At 40.5% G+C, this 17,656-nt stretch overlaps 1 protein-coding gene across 1 annotated transcript in view; it reads left to right on the top strand.

Moving 5' to 3' along the window:
* The window catches only part of LOC146861242 (sodium channel protein type 2 subunit alpha-like), a 784,117-nt gene that overhangs the window by 462,900 nt on the left and 303,561 nt on the right, over positions 1-17,656 (top strand). The window contains exon 19 of the mRNA XM_085645402.1: positions 13,595-13,749. Within this exon, the coding sequence (XP_085501528.1) occupies positions 13,595-13,749 (155 nt within the window). The remainder of the gene's footprint in view (positions 1-13,594; positions 13,750-17,656) is intronic.

The raw sequence follows: 17,656 nt of genomic DNA, 5'->3' as shown, positions 1-17,656 counted from the left end.
TGGATTCAAGCTAGTCTGGCTGATGAGGGGTGTTACTCATAAACCTGTCCCAGGATGCTTGTTTCGGGTCCAAGGAGTACCTGGCATGGCAGTCCGGGGTGGACTGTTCCCATGGGGAGCCGGGTCAAGACTGATTTTCATATGGCTGGGTCCAAATTGGAATTGCATGGTGAGCATAAAAACAATGGATTTAGGCCCAAATTTCAGTACTGGGGGTAAATGTTTGACAAAGAGCAGCATCCTGTCCATCATCTTTTTGTGTTGCTATAGTCACCCTAAGTGGAAAGGGTGTGCCCAGACTTGGGTCCCGTGTCCACTAAGCCACCATATTCAAGCTAGCCTGGCTGATGACCGGTGATACCCCAAAACCGATACCATGATGCTTGTTTCCAGTCCAAGGAGGACCTGGCTTGGCAGTTCGGACTGGACTCCTCCCAGTGGTAGCAGGTTCAAGACTGATTTGCATATAGCTGGGTCCAAACTGGAATGGCATGGTGAGCACAATAAATGATGGATTTAGGCACAGACCTCTGTACTGGGGGGGGTGAATGTTTGACAGTGTTCAACATTCTGCCCATCATCTTTTTGTGTTGCTATAGTCAATCTAAGTGGGAATGGTATGCCCAGACTTCGGTCCTGTACTCACTATGCAATTGGATTTAAGCTTGCCTGGATGATGAGGGGTGATACCCCGAAACCAGTCCCAGGATGCTTGTTTCCTGTCCAGGGAGAACCTGGCCTGACAGTTCCGGCTGGACTGTTCCCATGAGGAGCAGGGTCAAAACTGATTTGCATATGGAGGGTTAGCAAAAAAAAACCGATTGGTTTAGGCCCCGATCTCTGTACTGGGGTGAATGTTTGAAAAAGTCCCTCTAGACAGCCACACGCAAAGGGAGCTGTGGTGTAGCTGAGTTGTCATCACATCCTGATCGTTCATCCTGGGCAGGATGGAAGGGAGGAGCGGACACTTACACCTGAATAGGCTGTGTTCTGTCCCCACACAAAGGGCTGCATACTCCCTGGAGTGAGTCTGGAGCCAGAGATGGGAGGGAGGACCTCTGTGCACTTCAAAGCCCTTCTTTGAAGTCACCCCCCTTCAAAGGCATGACTGGGAATAAGGACTGACCCCACCAAATCAGTGCACTAGTGGACCTGTAAAGAACCCTTCCAGGAGGAAGGACTGCTGTTCTGATACAAGACTGCCAATGCACTGCTGCTCTGGAAGAACTGCCTGCTACTCTCTGCCCTGCTGAGGAAGGACTGGTCCCATCTCACTTGAATGCAGAGTGAATCCAAGAACATGCTGGATTGCCCCCTGTTCAAGTCTCTGGGACATCAAAGACTTTTCATCAACCTGCAACAGCACCTGGACTTGGCTTGCTGCAAGTCTTGCCCTGAGAAGTGGTGCCAATCCTGTCCTTGGCCCTTGGCAGTGGGTGTAACGTGCTGCAACTGCGAGAATTCACGTATTGACAATGTTGCGCCGATTGGAACTGGTGTATCTCCCTCGAAGCATCGCAGCTGCTGCATGGACCAGGGACATCGCACCGTCGACTGCATGTTGCATCATCTCCAGTTTCTGATGCATCTCCGACTTTTCGTGGCTCGGCACCGACGAATTGCCTTAAACGCAGTGGTTTGCCGATGATGCATTGCCTCCTTGCTTCCCGCTTCTCAACTCCAATCCGGACGTAATTCCGACTTTGCACAGTTCAGCCCCGATGCATCACCTTCAATACTACAGTTTGATACGTATCTCCTCTTTGCGTCCCACATCTTAGCTCTGTCGATGACACATCTTAGGTACTGTTCAGCGGGCCAAGGCTGGTCCCTTTATCCGACCATGGCTCCATTGTGGTCGGCCTGAACTTTTGGATTTTCCCCGGTCTAAAACGACCAGATATGCCTGGTTGGCGCTTTATGCTTATAAGCACTATCATATTCTTTAATCTTTCAAAATTCATAACCCCGGTTTGGATTATCGGTTTTTGTTGGTTTGGCTTTGTTTTGTTCATAAAAATATACTCTGTTGTTTTAACTTGATGTTGAGCCTTTTTGCTGTATTTTCACTGTGTCACTGTTTGAAGTGTTGCACAAATACTTTGCACATTACCTGTTAAGTTAAGCCTGCCTGCTCTGTGCCAAGCCACCAGAGGATTAGCACAGGTTAATTTAGGGTGTCTTTGTGGCTTACCCTGACTAGTATTCTGGTTACTGCTTGACCAGGGCTCCCACCTCAGTAAACCAGGAACCCAACTTCTAACACATAGATACATACAAACCTCTACATACTTACATTCTGATATCTTGCCAGCTAGAAATGACTAGATCAGAAATACAGTGGATGTTGTTACCTTAGGAAGCGATGGAAGACTTGACGTTATAAATAGCTGACCCTAGAAGTAAATTTTGCACAGCATCTAGATACAAGCTAAGTCTAGGTTTTATTGAAATGTGACCTGAAATGTACTGAGCAATATGGATATAGCGTAAATGCCAAAAAACCTACAAGCAGTGGTTCACATAAGGGGAAGGCAAGTGTTAAATTCCAAATTGATCCTGGACCTAAGCCCTGCAATAAAGGCCTCCCTCTCAAATTCTGGATGTGGAAAACTTTCCATACAAGGACTTATTGGCAGGCGTGTTATCCGCACACTCTCTTGGAAGGTCCCCCAGAGCCTTTTGTTTATCCCTCACAGTTGTGTGGGTCAGCCACCACAAGAAGAATCTCATGGAAGAGTCATTGTCAGCAAACACACATCACTGACTAGAAGAGTGCTTAATTTGAGTCAGTGGTTGCCGGTGGGGGCCACGAGCACTCAGGGCCGGCTTTAGTGCTGGTGGTACCCAGTGCCGCAATCTTTATTAGCCTCCCTCCCAATGACCTCCTTCTCCACAGATTCCCTAAACAAACCTCCAACAGTGCCCTTCATCTCTCCATTGCCCCTCTCTCACATGCATTTCATTTGTTTTATAGCGCTACTCATGCCAGTGACCCATGTAATCAATACTGGTAGGCCCTCAGTTTAAAGAGTGCTTTGTCTGAAGAACCACAAAAGATGAATGAATCAATGAATCAAATGTGTGTTCTTCACTCTATAGGAAATGCTACATAAAACAGTGAGGATTGCAAAGTGTAGGAATCACGTCATCCATACAAGTGGGCAGTGTATTTTAAAAGTGTTTGGTATGGAGAAGCTCAAACACCGGATTTAAAATGTACCTCAACATTTAGCAACATTAGGATAATGAATTTGGGGAAAACATAACTTTCTAACATATACCATGCAGTTTGACTGCAGCTCTTTGATGAGAGATCATAGTTCACTGAGCTATGTTAGGATTGTAACTTATGAACTGCAAGTAACAAAAGCAGAATCCTACTGAGCTAGCCACATACAATACAATTCTGTGATCTTCGTGATATACATCCTTTGCAGCAGGCATATTAAGCCTCTGTGTTTCTTTATGATGAGTCACAACTGACACAAGGCAAAACTCAGATGTCTCTCCTGCAGGAATATTTATCACCAGAGCTATCTGGAACTTTTTATTTTTGACTGGAAACTGCTGGATACACAAGGAACTCTAGCAGGTGCTTTTAAACCAATTAGTTATCTCTAAGCACAGCACCCCCATAATCAGTGCCAGGTTGCACTGCCCTAAAACCATCCCTGCCAGCACTTGTTTTTTGGGGACTAACAATTATTTTCTGCATCAGACATATACTGAGAGCAAGTGAGGGAAAAACGAACAAAGCGGAAAGACAGTGAAAGAGAAAGACAGAAAAACCATCATCAGTGGAGAAAATAGAAACTCGCGAAAGTGGTATAAAGGGCCATGGAGTGCCTAGTAGTGGATTAAGGAGGGTAGAATCAGATTTAAGATTACGAGGCCCTGGTATTGAGCCCGCCCACATTTAATTGCACCGGCTGTGGGCTTCTGAGCAGAGCTTTGGCCTCTTTTACAAATTAAGCACTGGACTGGAAGGAGATCAGCCTGATTCACGTTTCTTTCTGGAGGAGGGGCCCAGTCTCCTCTTTTTTGTTAGCCTTAAGGGGAGATAACAGATTCTCCAGAAAAAAGTTGCAGTGGGGCATTTTTCTGGCTTTGTGCCTTCAGTACAGCTGTGGTCATGTATCTTCTTTAGGAGTGCTGGAGGCACCCACAATGGGTGTAACGCTGCATTCTTAGTCACACCTGCAAAAGCTGCGAACTGGTGCTGTGCCCCACACACTTTGTGCAGTGGCCCTGATTTCTGTTCCAGGTTTCTGCACTCTTACACCATCCCCTGTGCCTGTCTTTGATAGACGTCCAGAGGGTCTACTTCATTTGTGTGGTCTGCTTTGGCACAGAGCCCCCACCAGAGACCCTCCCAGAAACCGAAATGGTTAGTCGATTCCCTTGGGAGATCTATGAATTATAGTTGAGTGGTGTTTATGCAATGGCAAACACACCTGTTGGTTGGAGGAGTTTGAGCTTTGCCATGTGAATGAGGTTTGCCTAGTGCATGCAAAATACCAGTGGTTTTGCTATTGGGATATTGGTATTAAACATTGTGTAGCCCCAGAGTTTTCACAGAACTGACATATTAGCATAAAATACAATTTTGCACTTGCTCTACAACAGTGTACATTTTACAATTTGAGGACGGTAACGCAACAGGTTCCAGTTTTTATATAACATATGTAAAAATACGAACATAAGTACATTTGTCTTACGGATCTACATCAAACCTTGATGTAGGCTAAGTAAACCCAACATTGCCTCTCGCTTACATATAAAAACCAAGCTGATGACTCTGACATAATTGTAAATAAATATGAAAAAAAAGATTGATGTACAAGGGAACAGAAGATTTCAGATCATACCAAAATATTGATGAATTTGATGAATTCCTTTGAATCTCTGTACAAGAAAATTGGAGTTTTGACACTGACATGATTCACTCATTATATTTTGTGGTATGGTTTAACAATGGCAAGGGCTTCTGCCTTATCAGTAAATTAATAACTGGGACACTCATGCAGGGACTGTCTGTGGCAACATCTCTTAAAAAACAATGTTAACCATACCATATGAATAGCCTCAATTCTTGGTTAGAGCAGTAGAAGGTTATTTAACCTTCTATTTAAATAAGTGGACTAAAGGTCATGGCCTTCCCTGTTCTTATCAGTCAGAGTTCCTGTTATAAATTGGGGTCTATAGTTGGCAGTGATATGCACCCTGTCCAAGTAGGGACCCTTCCTTCTAGTCAGGATGAGGGGATTAAACACCCAAGATTATCCCTGTTCACCCCCTTGGTAGCTTGGCACGAGCAGTCAGGCTGGTATCAGAGGCAATGTGTAAAGTATTTGTACATATTACACACAGTAACGCAGTAAAAACACTACAAATGGACACCACACAAGTTTAGAAAAATAAAGTATCTTTATCTGAACAAAATCAGATCAAAATGAAAAACATCCAACATACAAAACTCAAAATATGACTTTTGAATGTTTTCATGCAATTCTGTCCATAGAACTCGATGGATGCAGTGATTTTACACAAAGTACCTCAAATGCTTCAAAATCCACAAGACAAAACAGCCACAGAGGAGGAAAGCATCAGAAAACACAGGGAGGCAATGCGTCAGTTCTTCTGCACGCAGGAGAAGTGTTGCTTCAAATTCAGACAGTAGGGGGAAGCGATGTTTGGAAATCCAAGACAGTTCTAGTCTGTGAGTAATGCGTCAGAAAAACTTGGCGCTGTTATATCTACCTGAATGAATTGTATCTTTTAAATATTGTGATTTCCCAGCAACTGCATGTGCCGGTTACATATGTGGATTCTAGAATGTAAGCGGAGAGCAGTTGTACTGGGAGCAGCACTGGGCAAATCAAGAGCCTTTCTACTTATGGAATAAACTTATCTACAGTTATTATTCAGTGGTGTTTCATCGTTTCTTCAGTGGCGACGATCTTGGGATCTTATTGAAAAGTGCCGTGGGACATTTTTCTAGAAACACTGAACTTTTACCCACGTTCTACATCCACGACGTTAAAGAAAAAAGGAATGTAAGGCTCTTGAATTCAAAATTCACATTTCCGAGTTTTTGCCGATCTTTGGTGTGGGTACCTCAAGGTCTGTGATTTTTATACATTATATTTGGCATAAAAAGGCTTACTGTGAATTGGAATCCTCGCGCTGGAGGGAGGTGGCACGCGACGTCTGCTCGAGCTTCTCTGACGTACTCACGGGACTGTTAACGCTGCTACGAGGCACGCACAGCGTGCGTGTGACGTGTTACAGCGCGCAGGCATCCATTTTGGATTGGGATGCAAGTCAAAGGATTACACAGCGTGATTACTGTAAAAAGCAGTTTCGGCTTATTTTAACAAGGAATTGTTTGTAGTGACATCAATATAAGTGTCCATACACTAAAAAAAGAAACGCTACAAAACATCATTTTATGCAGTTTTGTTATTTTTTTTTCTGATCCATTCTGCAACTAATAAAAACAAACCAGCTATATATACAGGCCCCTGTGGACCTAAACAGTAATTTCATTTGAATTTGAAACTTTATAATTCCACAATGTCTTCTCAATCAACAATTAATGCTCCTTCACCATTTTTACAAAAGCCAGGACAACCAGACATTCCATGGGAGGAGTGGAAGGAAGCTTTTGAAACGTACTTAAGAGGCCATAGGGGGGGATGTATACGTGTCAAAAAGGAAATTGGCCATTTTAAAACACTCCCTTGGCCAAGAAGGAAGGAACGTGTTAAAGACATTACCCGAAATGGATGAAATTAATGCAACAGCAGACCAAACTGGTGACAGTGGTGATAATAACGATATTGATGTCTACGAAATAGCGCTGAAAGCCCTGGAAGAAAATTTTGGAAGGAAAATCAGCATAGTAGTAGAGCGACACAAATTCTTTTCCCGAGCTCAAAAGCAAACAGAATCCATTGAACAATATGTGTCCAACTTACGTAAACTTGCTGTAAATTGCAATTTTAAAGATCTGAGAGATGAACTCATTAGGGATCAAATGATCAATAGATTATATAATCTCAAGATTCAAGAAAAATTGCTTGGTATGAAAAATCCTTCATTAGAGAAGTCAATTTCTACTGCAAAGAGAATGGAGAACACATCTAAGTATGTGAAAGAATTAAATGAAAGTTCAACGAGCAAAGATGTACAAGATGAATCCATCCACAGTATCAACAATCCTAACAAACATTACAATAAACAAGTTCAGACAAAGCTTGATGAGAGAAAGTTAGATCAAACCAGATCCAAGTCAAGATACTGTTTTAGATTTGGTAGCCCTAAACACACTGCTGATGCCACACATTGTCCAGCCATTAGGAGCAGCTGTTATAGATGCAAGAAAATTGGGCATTATTCTAGACTATGCAAAGGACCTAATTTTCAAATGAACAAGAAAGTTATTAACTTTGTGAAAGAAGATGAAGTCTCAAGTGAGAGTGAAAATGACGATATAGAATTGTTAATGATTGATTCTTCACAAGTCTGCAATTGTGAAGGATCCAAGGACTCTTATCGTCCTCCCAAGTGTATAGTGAAAATTAATGAGTCAGAGGTACATATGTTGGCGGATTCATGTTCTCCTTCTTCCATAATTGATAAATCTATTTGGGAAAAAATAGTTTTCCATTCAAAAGATTTGATACCCACTGATGTCATACCAGAGGGTTACTGTGGTAATAAACTACCTGTCATTGGTTATGTGTCAACTGAGATCAGTTTCAAAAACAAGAAAACATTAGCCAAATTATACATTGTGGAAAAAGGAAAATCTCTTTTGGGATGGAAAGAACAACGAGCGTTAGGCATCATTCTAAATCCTAATCATCCCGATCAAGTGTTGAACATTATTTCTTCCAACAACAAATTGGTTACCAAGTTTCCGGATCTATTTAAAGAATCTTTAGGATGTCTTAAAAAATTTAAACATCGGATCATCTTAAAGGACAGTGCTGTACCCAAAGTACACAAAGTGAGGAACGTGCCAATGGTTTTGAGACAGAAATTGAAAGATGAATTACAAAGATTATGTAAGGATGGCATAATCGAACCGATAGAGGCATCGGAATGGTTGAGTCCGGTAGTTTTGGCCAAGAAACCTAATGGCAAGATCAGAATGTGCATTGATTTGAGGGACTTGAACGAGGGCATATGGGTTGATCGTCATCCGCTCCCTAAAATAAATGAAATGTTGGCCAGCATCGAGGGTGGTACGCATTTCACCACATTAGACTTATCAAGTGCATACCATCAAATACTGTTAGATGAAGGAAGCAGGCATCTCACTTCTTTCATTACGCCTGAAGGTGCATTTCAGTTTATATGGATGCCTTTTGGTCTTGCTTCGGCATCTGCAGTCTTTCAAAGGGTAATGCAAAAGATTTTAGCGGGGCTTAAGAACACATTAGTATTTCAGGATGATGTATTGGTTTGGGGCAGTGATAGTGCTCAACATGATGTCATACTAGAATCAGTTTTGAGCAAACTGAATAATGCGGGGCTTACGATAGGTCTTGAGAAATGCACATTTTGTATGCCTGAAGTGGAATATTTGGGGCACACCTTAACAAAAGAAGGGATTAAGCCTAAAATTAGTTTAATACATGCCATAGAAAAGGCACCATCTCCTACAGACAAAGACCAGTTAAGATCCTTTTTAGGTCTTGTGGAGTACTACTCTAAATTTGTTAGTCATTTTTCTGACAAAATTCAAATTCTAAGAAACCTGATGAAGAAGGGAACAAAATTTAATTGGTCGAATGAGTGCCAAACAACATTTGAGAGCATTAAGAAGACCATTGCAAAAGCGGTTTGTTTAAAACCATTTAATCCTAATGACATGACTATCATATCCACAGATGCTAGCAATCATGGTCTGGGTGCTGTCCTCATTCAAGTACACAAAGGAAAAGAAAGAGTGGTAGCATTTGCTTCACGTACTTTAAAGGGTGCAGAACATACTTATTCAACAGTCGAAAAAGAAGCTCTTGCTTGCTGGTGGGGTGTCCAATATTTTCGCATATATGTGTGGGGCATTAGATTCACGTTGAGAACTGACCATAAACCATTGGTGAGTCTTTTCTCTACAAAAAGATCAGCTAAAGCAACTCCCAGAATTGCCAAGTGGTTTTATCGACTTCAAGAATACTCTTTTGATGTTAAATATGTCCCTGGGGTAAAAAATGTAAATGCAGATTGCCTGTCTAGATTGGCGATTGATAACATTAGTGTGAGTGAGGACGATGAGTGGATGATAGCTGACATTAATGATGTGTGTAGTGCAATATCTGAAGAGGAATGGATATCTGCTGCCAAGGATGATATCACTCTTAAGAATCTCCTGGAAGCTCTTACTGACATTCAAGGGTGGAAGTTGCATCCGGAATGCTTAGAGCCTTTCAAACTTATATGGTCTGAATTTACCCTTGTAAAAAATTTGGTGAGAAGAGGTTGTCGTCTTGTGGTTCCACAAAGTATAAGATGTAGACTGTTAAGTTTCATGCACGAGGGTCACTGTGGCATGTCTGCTTTGAAAAGACGTATCACGGAAGATTTCTGGTGGCCAGGTATGGATACTCAAATAGAAAGATTTGTACGTGATTGTGTTGCCTGTGCTTTGAGTGACAAATCACATACTACCCAAGAGTCTACAATTGATCCTATACCTTTACCTGAATCACCGTGGGAAAAACTAGCCATTGACATATGCGGTCCATTTGAAACTCTTGGTACCAGTGACAGGTTCGCTATTGTCATGATAGACTATTTTTCAAAGTGGCCTGAAGAAACGTTTGTAAAAGAAGTAAAATCCAGTATAATAATTGCATTTTGCGAAGATATTTTCAGAAGGGAAGGTTGTCCAGCTGAAATTATCTCAGACAATGGTTCGCAATTCATTTCAGCTGAATTTAAAAATGTTCTGAATACATGGGGAATTAAACATACCAGAACTCCGTTGTATCATCCTAGGGGAAATGGTCTTGTGGAAAGGTTTAATAGAGTACTGGTGGAAAGTATACAATTGGCTATTAAAAGTGGTTTAAATTATAAACAACAGGTGAGAAACATGTTATGGAGTTATAGGACCACTCCTCATTCTGTCACCAAAGAGACTCCATTTAGCATTCTTGAAGGTAGAATACCTTGCACAGTAGCTGTACCGGCGTTGGATGATGAGAGCGCGCAAGAGTGTGGTAAATCATGATGATATCAGAGTGCGTGTTAAGAAACATCAGATTCTTATTGTCATAGACACAATTCTCAAATTCACAAGGTTCCTCGATTGTTTAGGACAGGAATGTGGGTTAGAGTTTATATAGGTGACAGATCTAAAAAAGGCACATCTAAGTGGTCTTGTCCCAAGGAGATTGTACATGTCAAAGGAAATTGTGTAAAACTGGCGGATGGCAATTGGTGGAATACTAGGAAGGTTTCCATATGTAATTCCACTGAGGAAAATGAGTGGTTAAGATGTCAATCTTCTGAATCCATTTGCAAGAAAGAAGGTGATTCTAATTGTGATAAGGATATATCAAGCAAAATTGTACCAAATGCTACTATGACTCGTCAATCTTCTCGCACTATTGTCAAACCCAAATTTCTCAAGGATTATATTTGTCACTAGTTAGTAAGTGCATGTGTTAATTGTCAATGTTATTATTATTGCACAGGGTATGTGCATTGTTATTTTTTTTGTATTGATAGAAGGGAGATATGTTATATCTACCTAAATGAATTGTATCTTTTAAATATTGTGATTTCCCAGCAACTGCATGTGCCGGTTACATATGTGGATTCTAGAATGTAAGCGGAGAGCAGTTGTACTGGGAGCAGCACTGGGCACATCAAGAGCCTTTCTACTTATGGAATAAACTTATCTACAGTTATTATTCAGTGGCGTTTCATCGTTTCTTCAGGCGCATAGGTGCAATGCGTGGAAATCCAGACGTGCTGGAGGTCAATGCGGTGGCTGCAAACAGGGCGTGCGTCAGAGTCAGTGTGGGGCTCTTGGACTTTGGAGACAAGGAGACTTTGGAGACCACTTGGGCTGTGGTGGTTTCTTTGGCTGCTTTCAGGTCCTGCGTCAATGTCTTTGGCCACACGACGACTGTGCATGGAAATTTCTCCCACACTGCAGTGCTGTGTCAGAAAAAGAGGCGCTGGGAAATGATACATTGATTTTGATGTCTTCTTGATGCTTTTTTTCAGAAGGGACAACCTCCAAGGGCCAAGAACTGGAATTGGCACCACAAGGCAGGTAAGAACTCCCAGCAATGGAGTTCAAGGATTCTGCAGGTGAAGTCTTTGTGTCCCCAAGACTTCTTAACAGGAGGCAAGCTCTACTTTAAGCCCATGGAGAATCTTCTTAAGCAGGATACAGAAAAGTAAAAGTCCAATCCTTTCCACTGCCCACAGACAGAAGCAGCAACTGCAGGCCAACCCAACAAAGCAACACACAGCAAAGAGGCAGTACTCCAGACATCTGTTCGCCTCCTCTTCTTGGAAGGGTCCTCTTGACCCAGAAGTGTTCGAAAAGTCTGGGGTTTTAGGTACAATCCTTATACCCTTTTGGTCTTTGAAATCTTTGTAGTTTACAAGTTCCTGCCTTGCCCTGCCTTGGCTCCAGACACACTCCAGGGGGGTGGAGACAGCATTCTGAGAGAGCAGGCACAGCTCTATTAAGGTGCAGGTGACAGCTCCTCCCACCACTCTAGCTCAGGAAGGCTCATCTGCCTGGTGATGGGCCATCAGCAAATGCAGGTTTTACAAGAACAAGGGAACCAAATTAATGTTAAGGGACCTTGGGTACAGAGTATTTTGCAGGAGCACTTGTCCCTAATGAATAAATGGTAAAGACGTTTTTATATAGAGATACAATGATATTATTTAATATAGGTAGTTAAAAGAACAATGTACAAGTGGGAACATATGCAACCTGTGAAAGAAATAGAACCTAGATAGTTGATCAAACGACCAGAAAAAATGCATACTTCAGTTAGGCCAACATAAATTACATTAAAGTATTCAAACACAGCAGAAATAATGGTATAGGTTTGTGTCAGAGTACGAGCAGTCAACAACGTTTAGATCCTTTTAGTGCAATTCTAGGATCATGTTCAAGACAAGACAAGTAATGCTGGAGACAAATGCCTGGTACAGTCTGGAAAAGGAAAGAAGGGAGGGGAGGAGGGAATGACAAAAAGATATGTTATTTAGAACGAGGTAAATCCAAGAATGTTTCTTCGATCTGAATAAAAGCGCAACCTCATTGGGATTGATTTGTTTGCACAAAATAATTCTAGTGTTCAGCATGCAGTCTGAACAGGGCTTGAAGCATTTTGGTATCCAGGGCTGTTGCGTGTTCCCGTGATGAGGAATAAGGGCATGCAGATTTATTTGGTGGGAGCACTTAATAGTGAGGCATGTATAAGCACATGCATAGTTTAAATAGTGAGGAAATTCAGTTGGCAGCAAGTGTGCCAAATAAAATTAACTCTGTTTTGACAGAATTTAGTTTTAGGCAGTTATTACTTACTCCAAGGGAGGGGTCAGAATATCACTGTTATTCAAATATGGGGGCTGGACAGGACTATGAATGAGAATGCAGTGTGAGTCACCATTGTCCTTGTAATTTTATTACAGTTGCCCTGCCCTTCTCCATTGTGACCCAATGACATTACCCCTTTATCAGCTTCTAATAAACTATTATATCATTATGGTGCAGGGCTGGCATATGCAGAGTTTGATGATTTCTTACTGGTTTTTGTATCTCCCAGCACATTGATCATGGTACTTATTTGACTTCTCCATGTATCAGTAGACATAGCTCTTGTTAAGAGCATCAGTGGGAGATTTATGACTGATCTGTAGACTAAAATCATTGAATACTGTGAAAATGTATTTTTATTTCATTTTTACCATTGGTAAAAAAATTAAAGTATCATTCCTTAAGGCAGTGCTTCCTTTATGAGTTCAAATATTTTCCTCCAGGCTAATGTAAGTTTACAAGTAAGAAATGTGTTCTTAATGCAAGACGCTTTTTGTGAGGAGCATATCATACCATATGCCGTCAGACTGTTGATGTGATACTTCAACAGTTCCAAAAGCTGATCGTAATTTTAAATTACACAAGAAAAGGCAGCTGGTGTTTAGAATAACTTTAATCTGGGTGTGTGCTAAAGCTTTATGTCAGTAATTAGAATGAAACCTAAACAACTACATTAATTTTATAATTAATGAGCTACTCTCTGCAGAGTGTTTTGTCAGTTGAGTTGTGTGCAAACATATGTTTTGTGTAGCTTCAAGTAAATCTTTTTTTTTTTTTTAAGTCTGACTTCCTATCATAGCTTAATGATTTCCATGTGAATCTCATTTCTTGAAGGAAAGTGGCAACCTTCATTTTCCCACGAGTCCTCTCAGATAGTCCACATTGTAAACTAACTTTAAAACATGATACTGTTCCCTCAATGAATGCCTTGCAAAATAAGCCCCCCAATGTAACGTGTGACGCTGAAGCTATGTGACATTTTTTCTTGATTCTCTGTTCCAGATTGTGTACAGAAGTTCACTTGTTGCCAAATTGACACCCAAGATGACAACTGGAAAATCTGGTGGAATCTTAGAAAAACCTGCTACACCATAGTTGAGCACAATTGGTTTGAAACATTCATTATCTTTATGATCCTCCTCAGCAGTGGTGCCTTGGTAAGTGTCTATGCTTTTGGTTTCCTCACAATTTGGTCGCAATGGAAAATGTGAAGTTTAAGGATGTAGACATTGATATTAATTAGATCAGCCATGTTCCTGACACAGGAAGATATATTTACACAAATTATATTGTTTGAAATAAACTTGTTCTATATTTCTCAATCAAAATAAGATTTTTTGCACCAACTACAATGTCCTTATATATCAACGAATTCCCTAATGAAACACAGACAAATCAGTTGAATCAGAAGCAAAGGTGAATGTTTGATGCCCAAGTCCATTTAGAGATTTTAACTTTAACTCGTATAGATGAGAAATCATAGAAACAAGAAGTTTAAACAATGTAATAGGAACACTGAAACACAGTGCATTTGAAGTACCCTACAATCAGCTTATCACAAGTCTTTTTTTAATACTTTTTAGAATGTACTTGTTAGTGCTTAGTTATGTAGTTTAGTCATATAAGCTCCAAGAAAATATGTATGTGGTTCGGTCGACTTTTAGAGGAAAAATCCTAGTTCTGTGATATTTAAGTTGAATCAAAGACATCAAATTACACAACCTTGCAAATGCATCCATGAGAAACAATAGAGCAACAGCCTCAGTAAGCCTTAAGGGCAGTGAGACAATATTTTTAGTTTTCTGTAAGCCAAAGTGAGAATTAGATTGAGAAACCAGAAAAGTTACCATCCACCATGATATCAGTTAGAGGATTTTCCCACAAAATGTACATATGTGAATGATATAGGACCTCATTTTACATGCATTGATGTGTTTTTCACAAATACATTAGTTGCAGTTATAAATAGAGTCCCTTTGTAAAAAACAGATCCATTTGTTTAACCATCCATTTTTTTCTAGCCAGTTGAATAGACCAAATTTATTGGTTCCATCACATTTGTGCGTTATGGTGAAGGGGTCTGACAAAAGGCCATGTAACCCACCCTTTTGATGGTGATGTGAGGGCATTTCAGGTGAGCTTTGAAAGGATCTATACCACAAGGTTCATTTTTTCTACCACTAAGTGATGGGAGTAAATGTATTCCCTTTCTCATCTATTAGGTAAGTGTAGCTACAGGTGACTTGGTGGGGCAGACAGGGTTCATATACAACCTATGTCTGCATTGCAAATTTCCCTGCAGCTAATTTGCAACAGTTGGTTCAAAGCATAGGAGGAAGAAAATAGCAGGGTTTGTCAGTGGGTTCATCCCTCTGTGGATTGGGAATTAATGGTCTGACAGATCCCTGTGGCTTAATTCCTCCCAGCAAATGGCATGCTTGGGAGCTTCTGTTTGTGTAAAGTAATATATGCACATGATAGTACCCTTGGTAAATGTGAGCCTGCACATGATTCAGTTTTTTCACTTGTAATTGCAGTTCTCTGCTATTTTTGCCTGATTGATACTATGGGGCAAAATGAGAACAGATTCACATTTTAACGTGTATAGAAAATTCAAGTAATTTTCACTTGACTTTCTCTGGCGGAGTAACATACCAGACACGAGTCAGAATGCATGCTATAGTTATAGTTTGCATATTTTACTGATACATGACTAAACACCCACAACTAGAACACTTTGTATGGTGCTGCAATGCATCAAAAACACACATCAACTGATTTTTGCATTCTTCAGTTATAAAGCACCACATATCACAAGTTATTTTTGCATTCTTCAGTTACACTGCACAGAATGCTAAACTTCCATCTGTTAGTATTTCACGAGAACTAACCAGCCACCAAACTCAACATGCCCTGAACACCCAAAATGCCACAAGAACATTTTGGGTGTTTAGGGCATTTAGGGTTTGGTGGATGGTTAGTCCAACGCAAACGTTATTGCAGGTGTATTATATCCACTGGCACTTGTAGTAAAGCGGGTAGGTTACTCCCTCACCTGTATGATGGTGTAACCAGTCTGCCAAACTCTGAATCAGGCCCTTTTTACGTTTCTGTTTTTTGCACTTACTGCCATCAAACATGACAGGTACATTTTAATGAACTGTGAGTAATTGACACAATTTGCTGTCATTACTGAGATAATAACCATATGTAGTTGGATATGGAAATAAGTAGTGACTCTTCCAAATATTCATTGGTTAGTGTGAATGATTTGTGGTTGGAAAGTTGTAAATGATGGTGGCATAGACAATGGATTTGGTTGTCCACTTATGTTATGATGATATAACTTATATGGCAATTGGTCCACAGTTGAATGCAAATTGGTGGACTTCGGTTGTCCACTTATGTTGTGATGATATAAGCTAGTTGACAATTTATTCACAGACATGTGCTTGTTGTTGGGATTCGGTTGTTCACTTATGTTATGATGATATAACCTGTATGTCATTTGATCCACAGTAAAGTGCTTATTGGTGGGATTGGTGACATTACTATGGAATTCTTTCCATTGTGCTGATCTTCCTCCTGAGACATATTTAACCTTTACACTTTCTAGACTCTATTAATCAACATACCTTGATCAGGCCAACTAGCAAGCAATTCTTCCTTCTATGGTTGCTTGTTCTATCGCACCCTGTCAGACTATTTGGTGCTGGCAGTATGTAGCACACATTAATTCCTGAATTTCTATGCATGCTTTGAAGAGCTAGGTAATGTTGATGCTTTCCAGACCAAACACACACAAATGCACGCTAATTGATTGAAATTTGGAAAAATAATCTACCTCAATATTATCACCCACTGTCATGCTCTTAGGCCATCTATTGAAGTGGTTTGCAGGGTTTAAGAAAAACCCTAATTAGAATAACGTAAATAGTATAACATCAGCGTGAGATGGCCAAATACCAGCCATCAAAATGCAGTGCCCAATAAATGCATGATGACTCTTTATTTATTTAAACATTTCTAGATTTCATCCAAGACTGATAGATACAAGAGCACTTTATATCAAAATATGCAAAATTATCAGTTTTTTAATCACTGTATGCATGATCTGTTACTTCTGGGATTGTGACTGTAGAAATGGAGAGATGCAGGCCTAGTTTGCAAGACGGGGTAACAAAGTGCGGTATTAACTTCACAGGCCTACCATTACCAGAGAGTGGATATCTACTGGGTGCAAATGATAACACCATTATTAAATTGTTCCTTGAAAATGAAGCATAACACACAGAATCCACGTTTACCACAATGAATTCCACATGTGTTCCCATTTTCTTCTGATAAATTTTGGCAGGTGTGACCTTCCAAAATCTGTGAAAGGAATTCAGCAGTGTATGATAATTATCACGCAGATTGGAAATTACGTCTGATGTCTGGTAATTATCACAGGTTTAGGCTGAGAATATCCAAGCCAGAATATCAACAGGTCACATTATCATGACCAGAGTGCCAAGGGACAAAATATTACAAGGTAAGTTTGCATAGATTACAAGGTTTCAGCTTCCGCCTTCCTCAGGTAGTACACGATGATTTGCTCAGTTGCTGCACAGATGACTCAGATGAATTTTCAAAAAGCATCATGAGTGAAGATTCCATTTGGAATGTGGAATCAATGCAGTCCTGAAAGCTCTTGAGACATGCAGAAATCAGGTGGTATTGTCAGTAATGTTCAGTCCATCTGGGATGCAGTGATTTTAAACGGTAAATCCAGACGTTTCCTCTGGAGTCAATTAGTTTTTACTTTAAGACATGATGACGTCATCATCCACTTAATATCTGATGCACCTCCTTACCCCTTAATATAACCTTTGATACACCATTGTAAAATGCACACTACCATTCTTGAAATGATCAACACACCCATACCAGTTAGTACATACCCACTCACTGATTCATATGTCTGCACACATCCACTCACTCACCCATACAGTAACTCATTGACGCAGTCACTCATAAAAACAGTGACTAATATATGCACTTATATACCCATACAGACACTCA

This window comes from Triturus cristatus, chromosome 3_1 (genome assembly GCF_964204655.1).
Source record: "Triturus cristatus chromosome 3_1, aTriCri1.1, whole genome shotgun sequence".
NCBI classification, from domain to species: Eukaryota; Metazoa; Chordata; class Amphibia; order Caudata; family Salamandridae; genus Triturus; species Triturus cristatus.
This window is presented reverse-complemented; position numbering and strand designations above follow the sequence as displayed.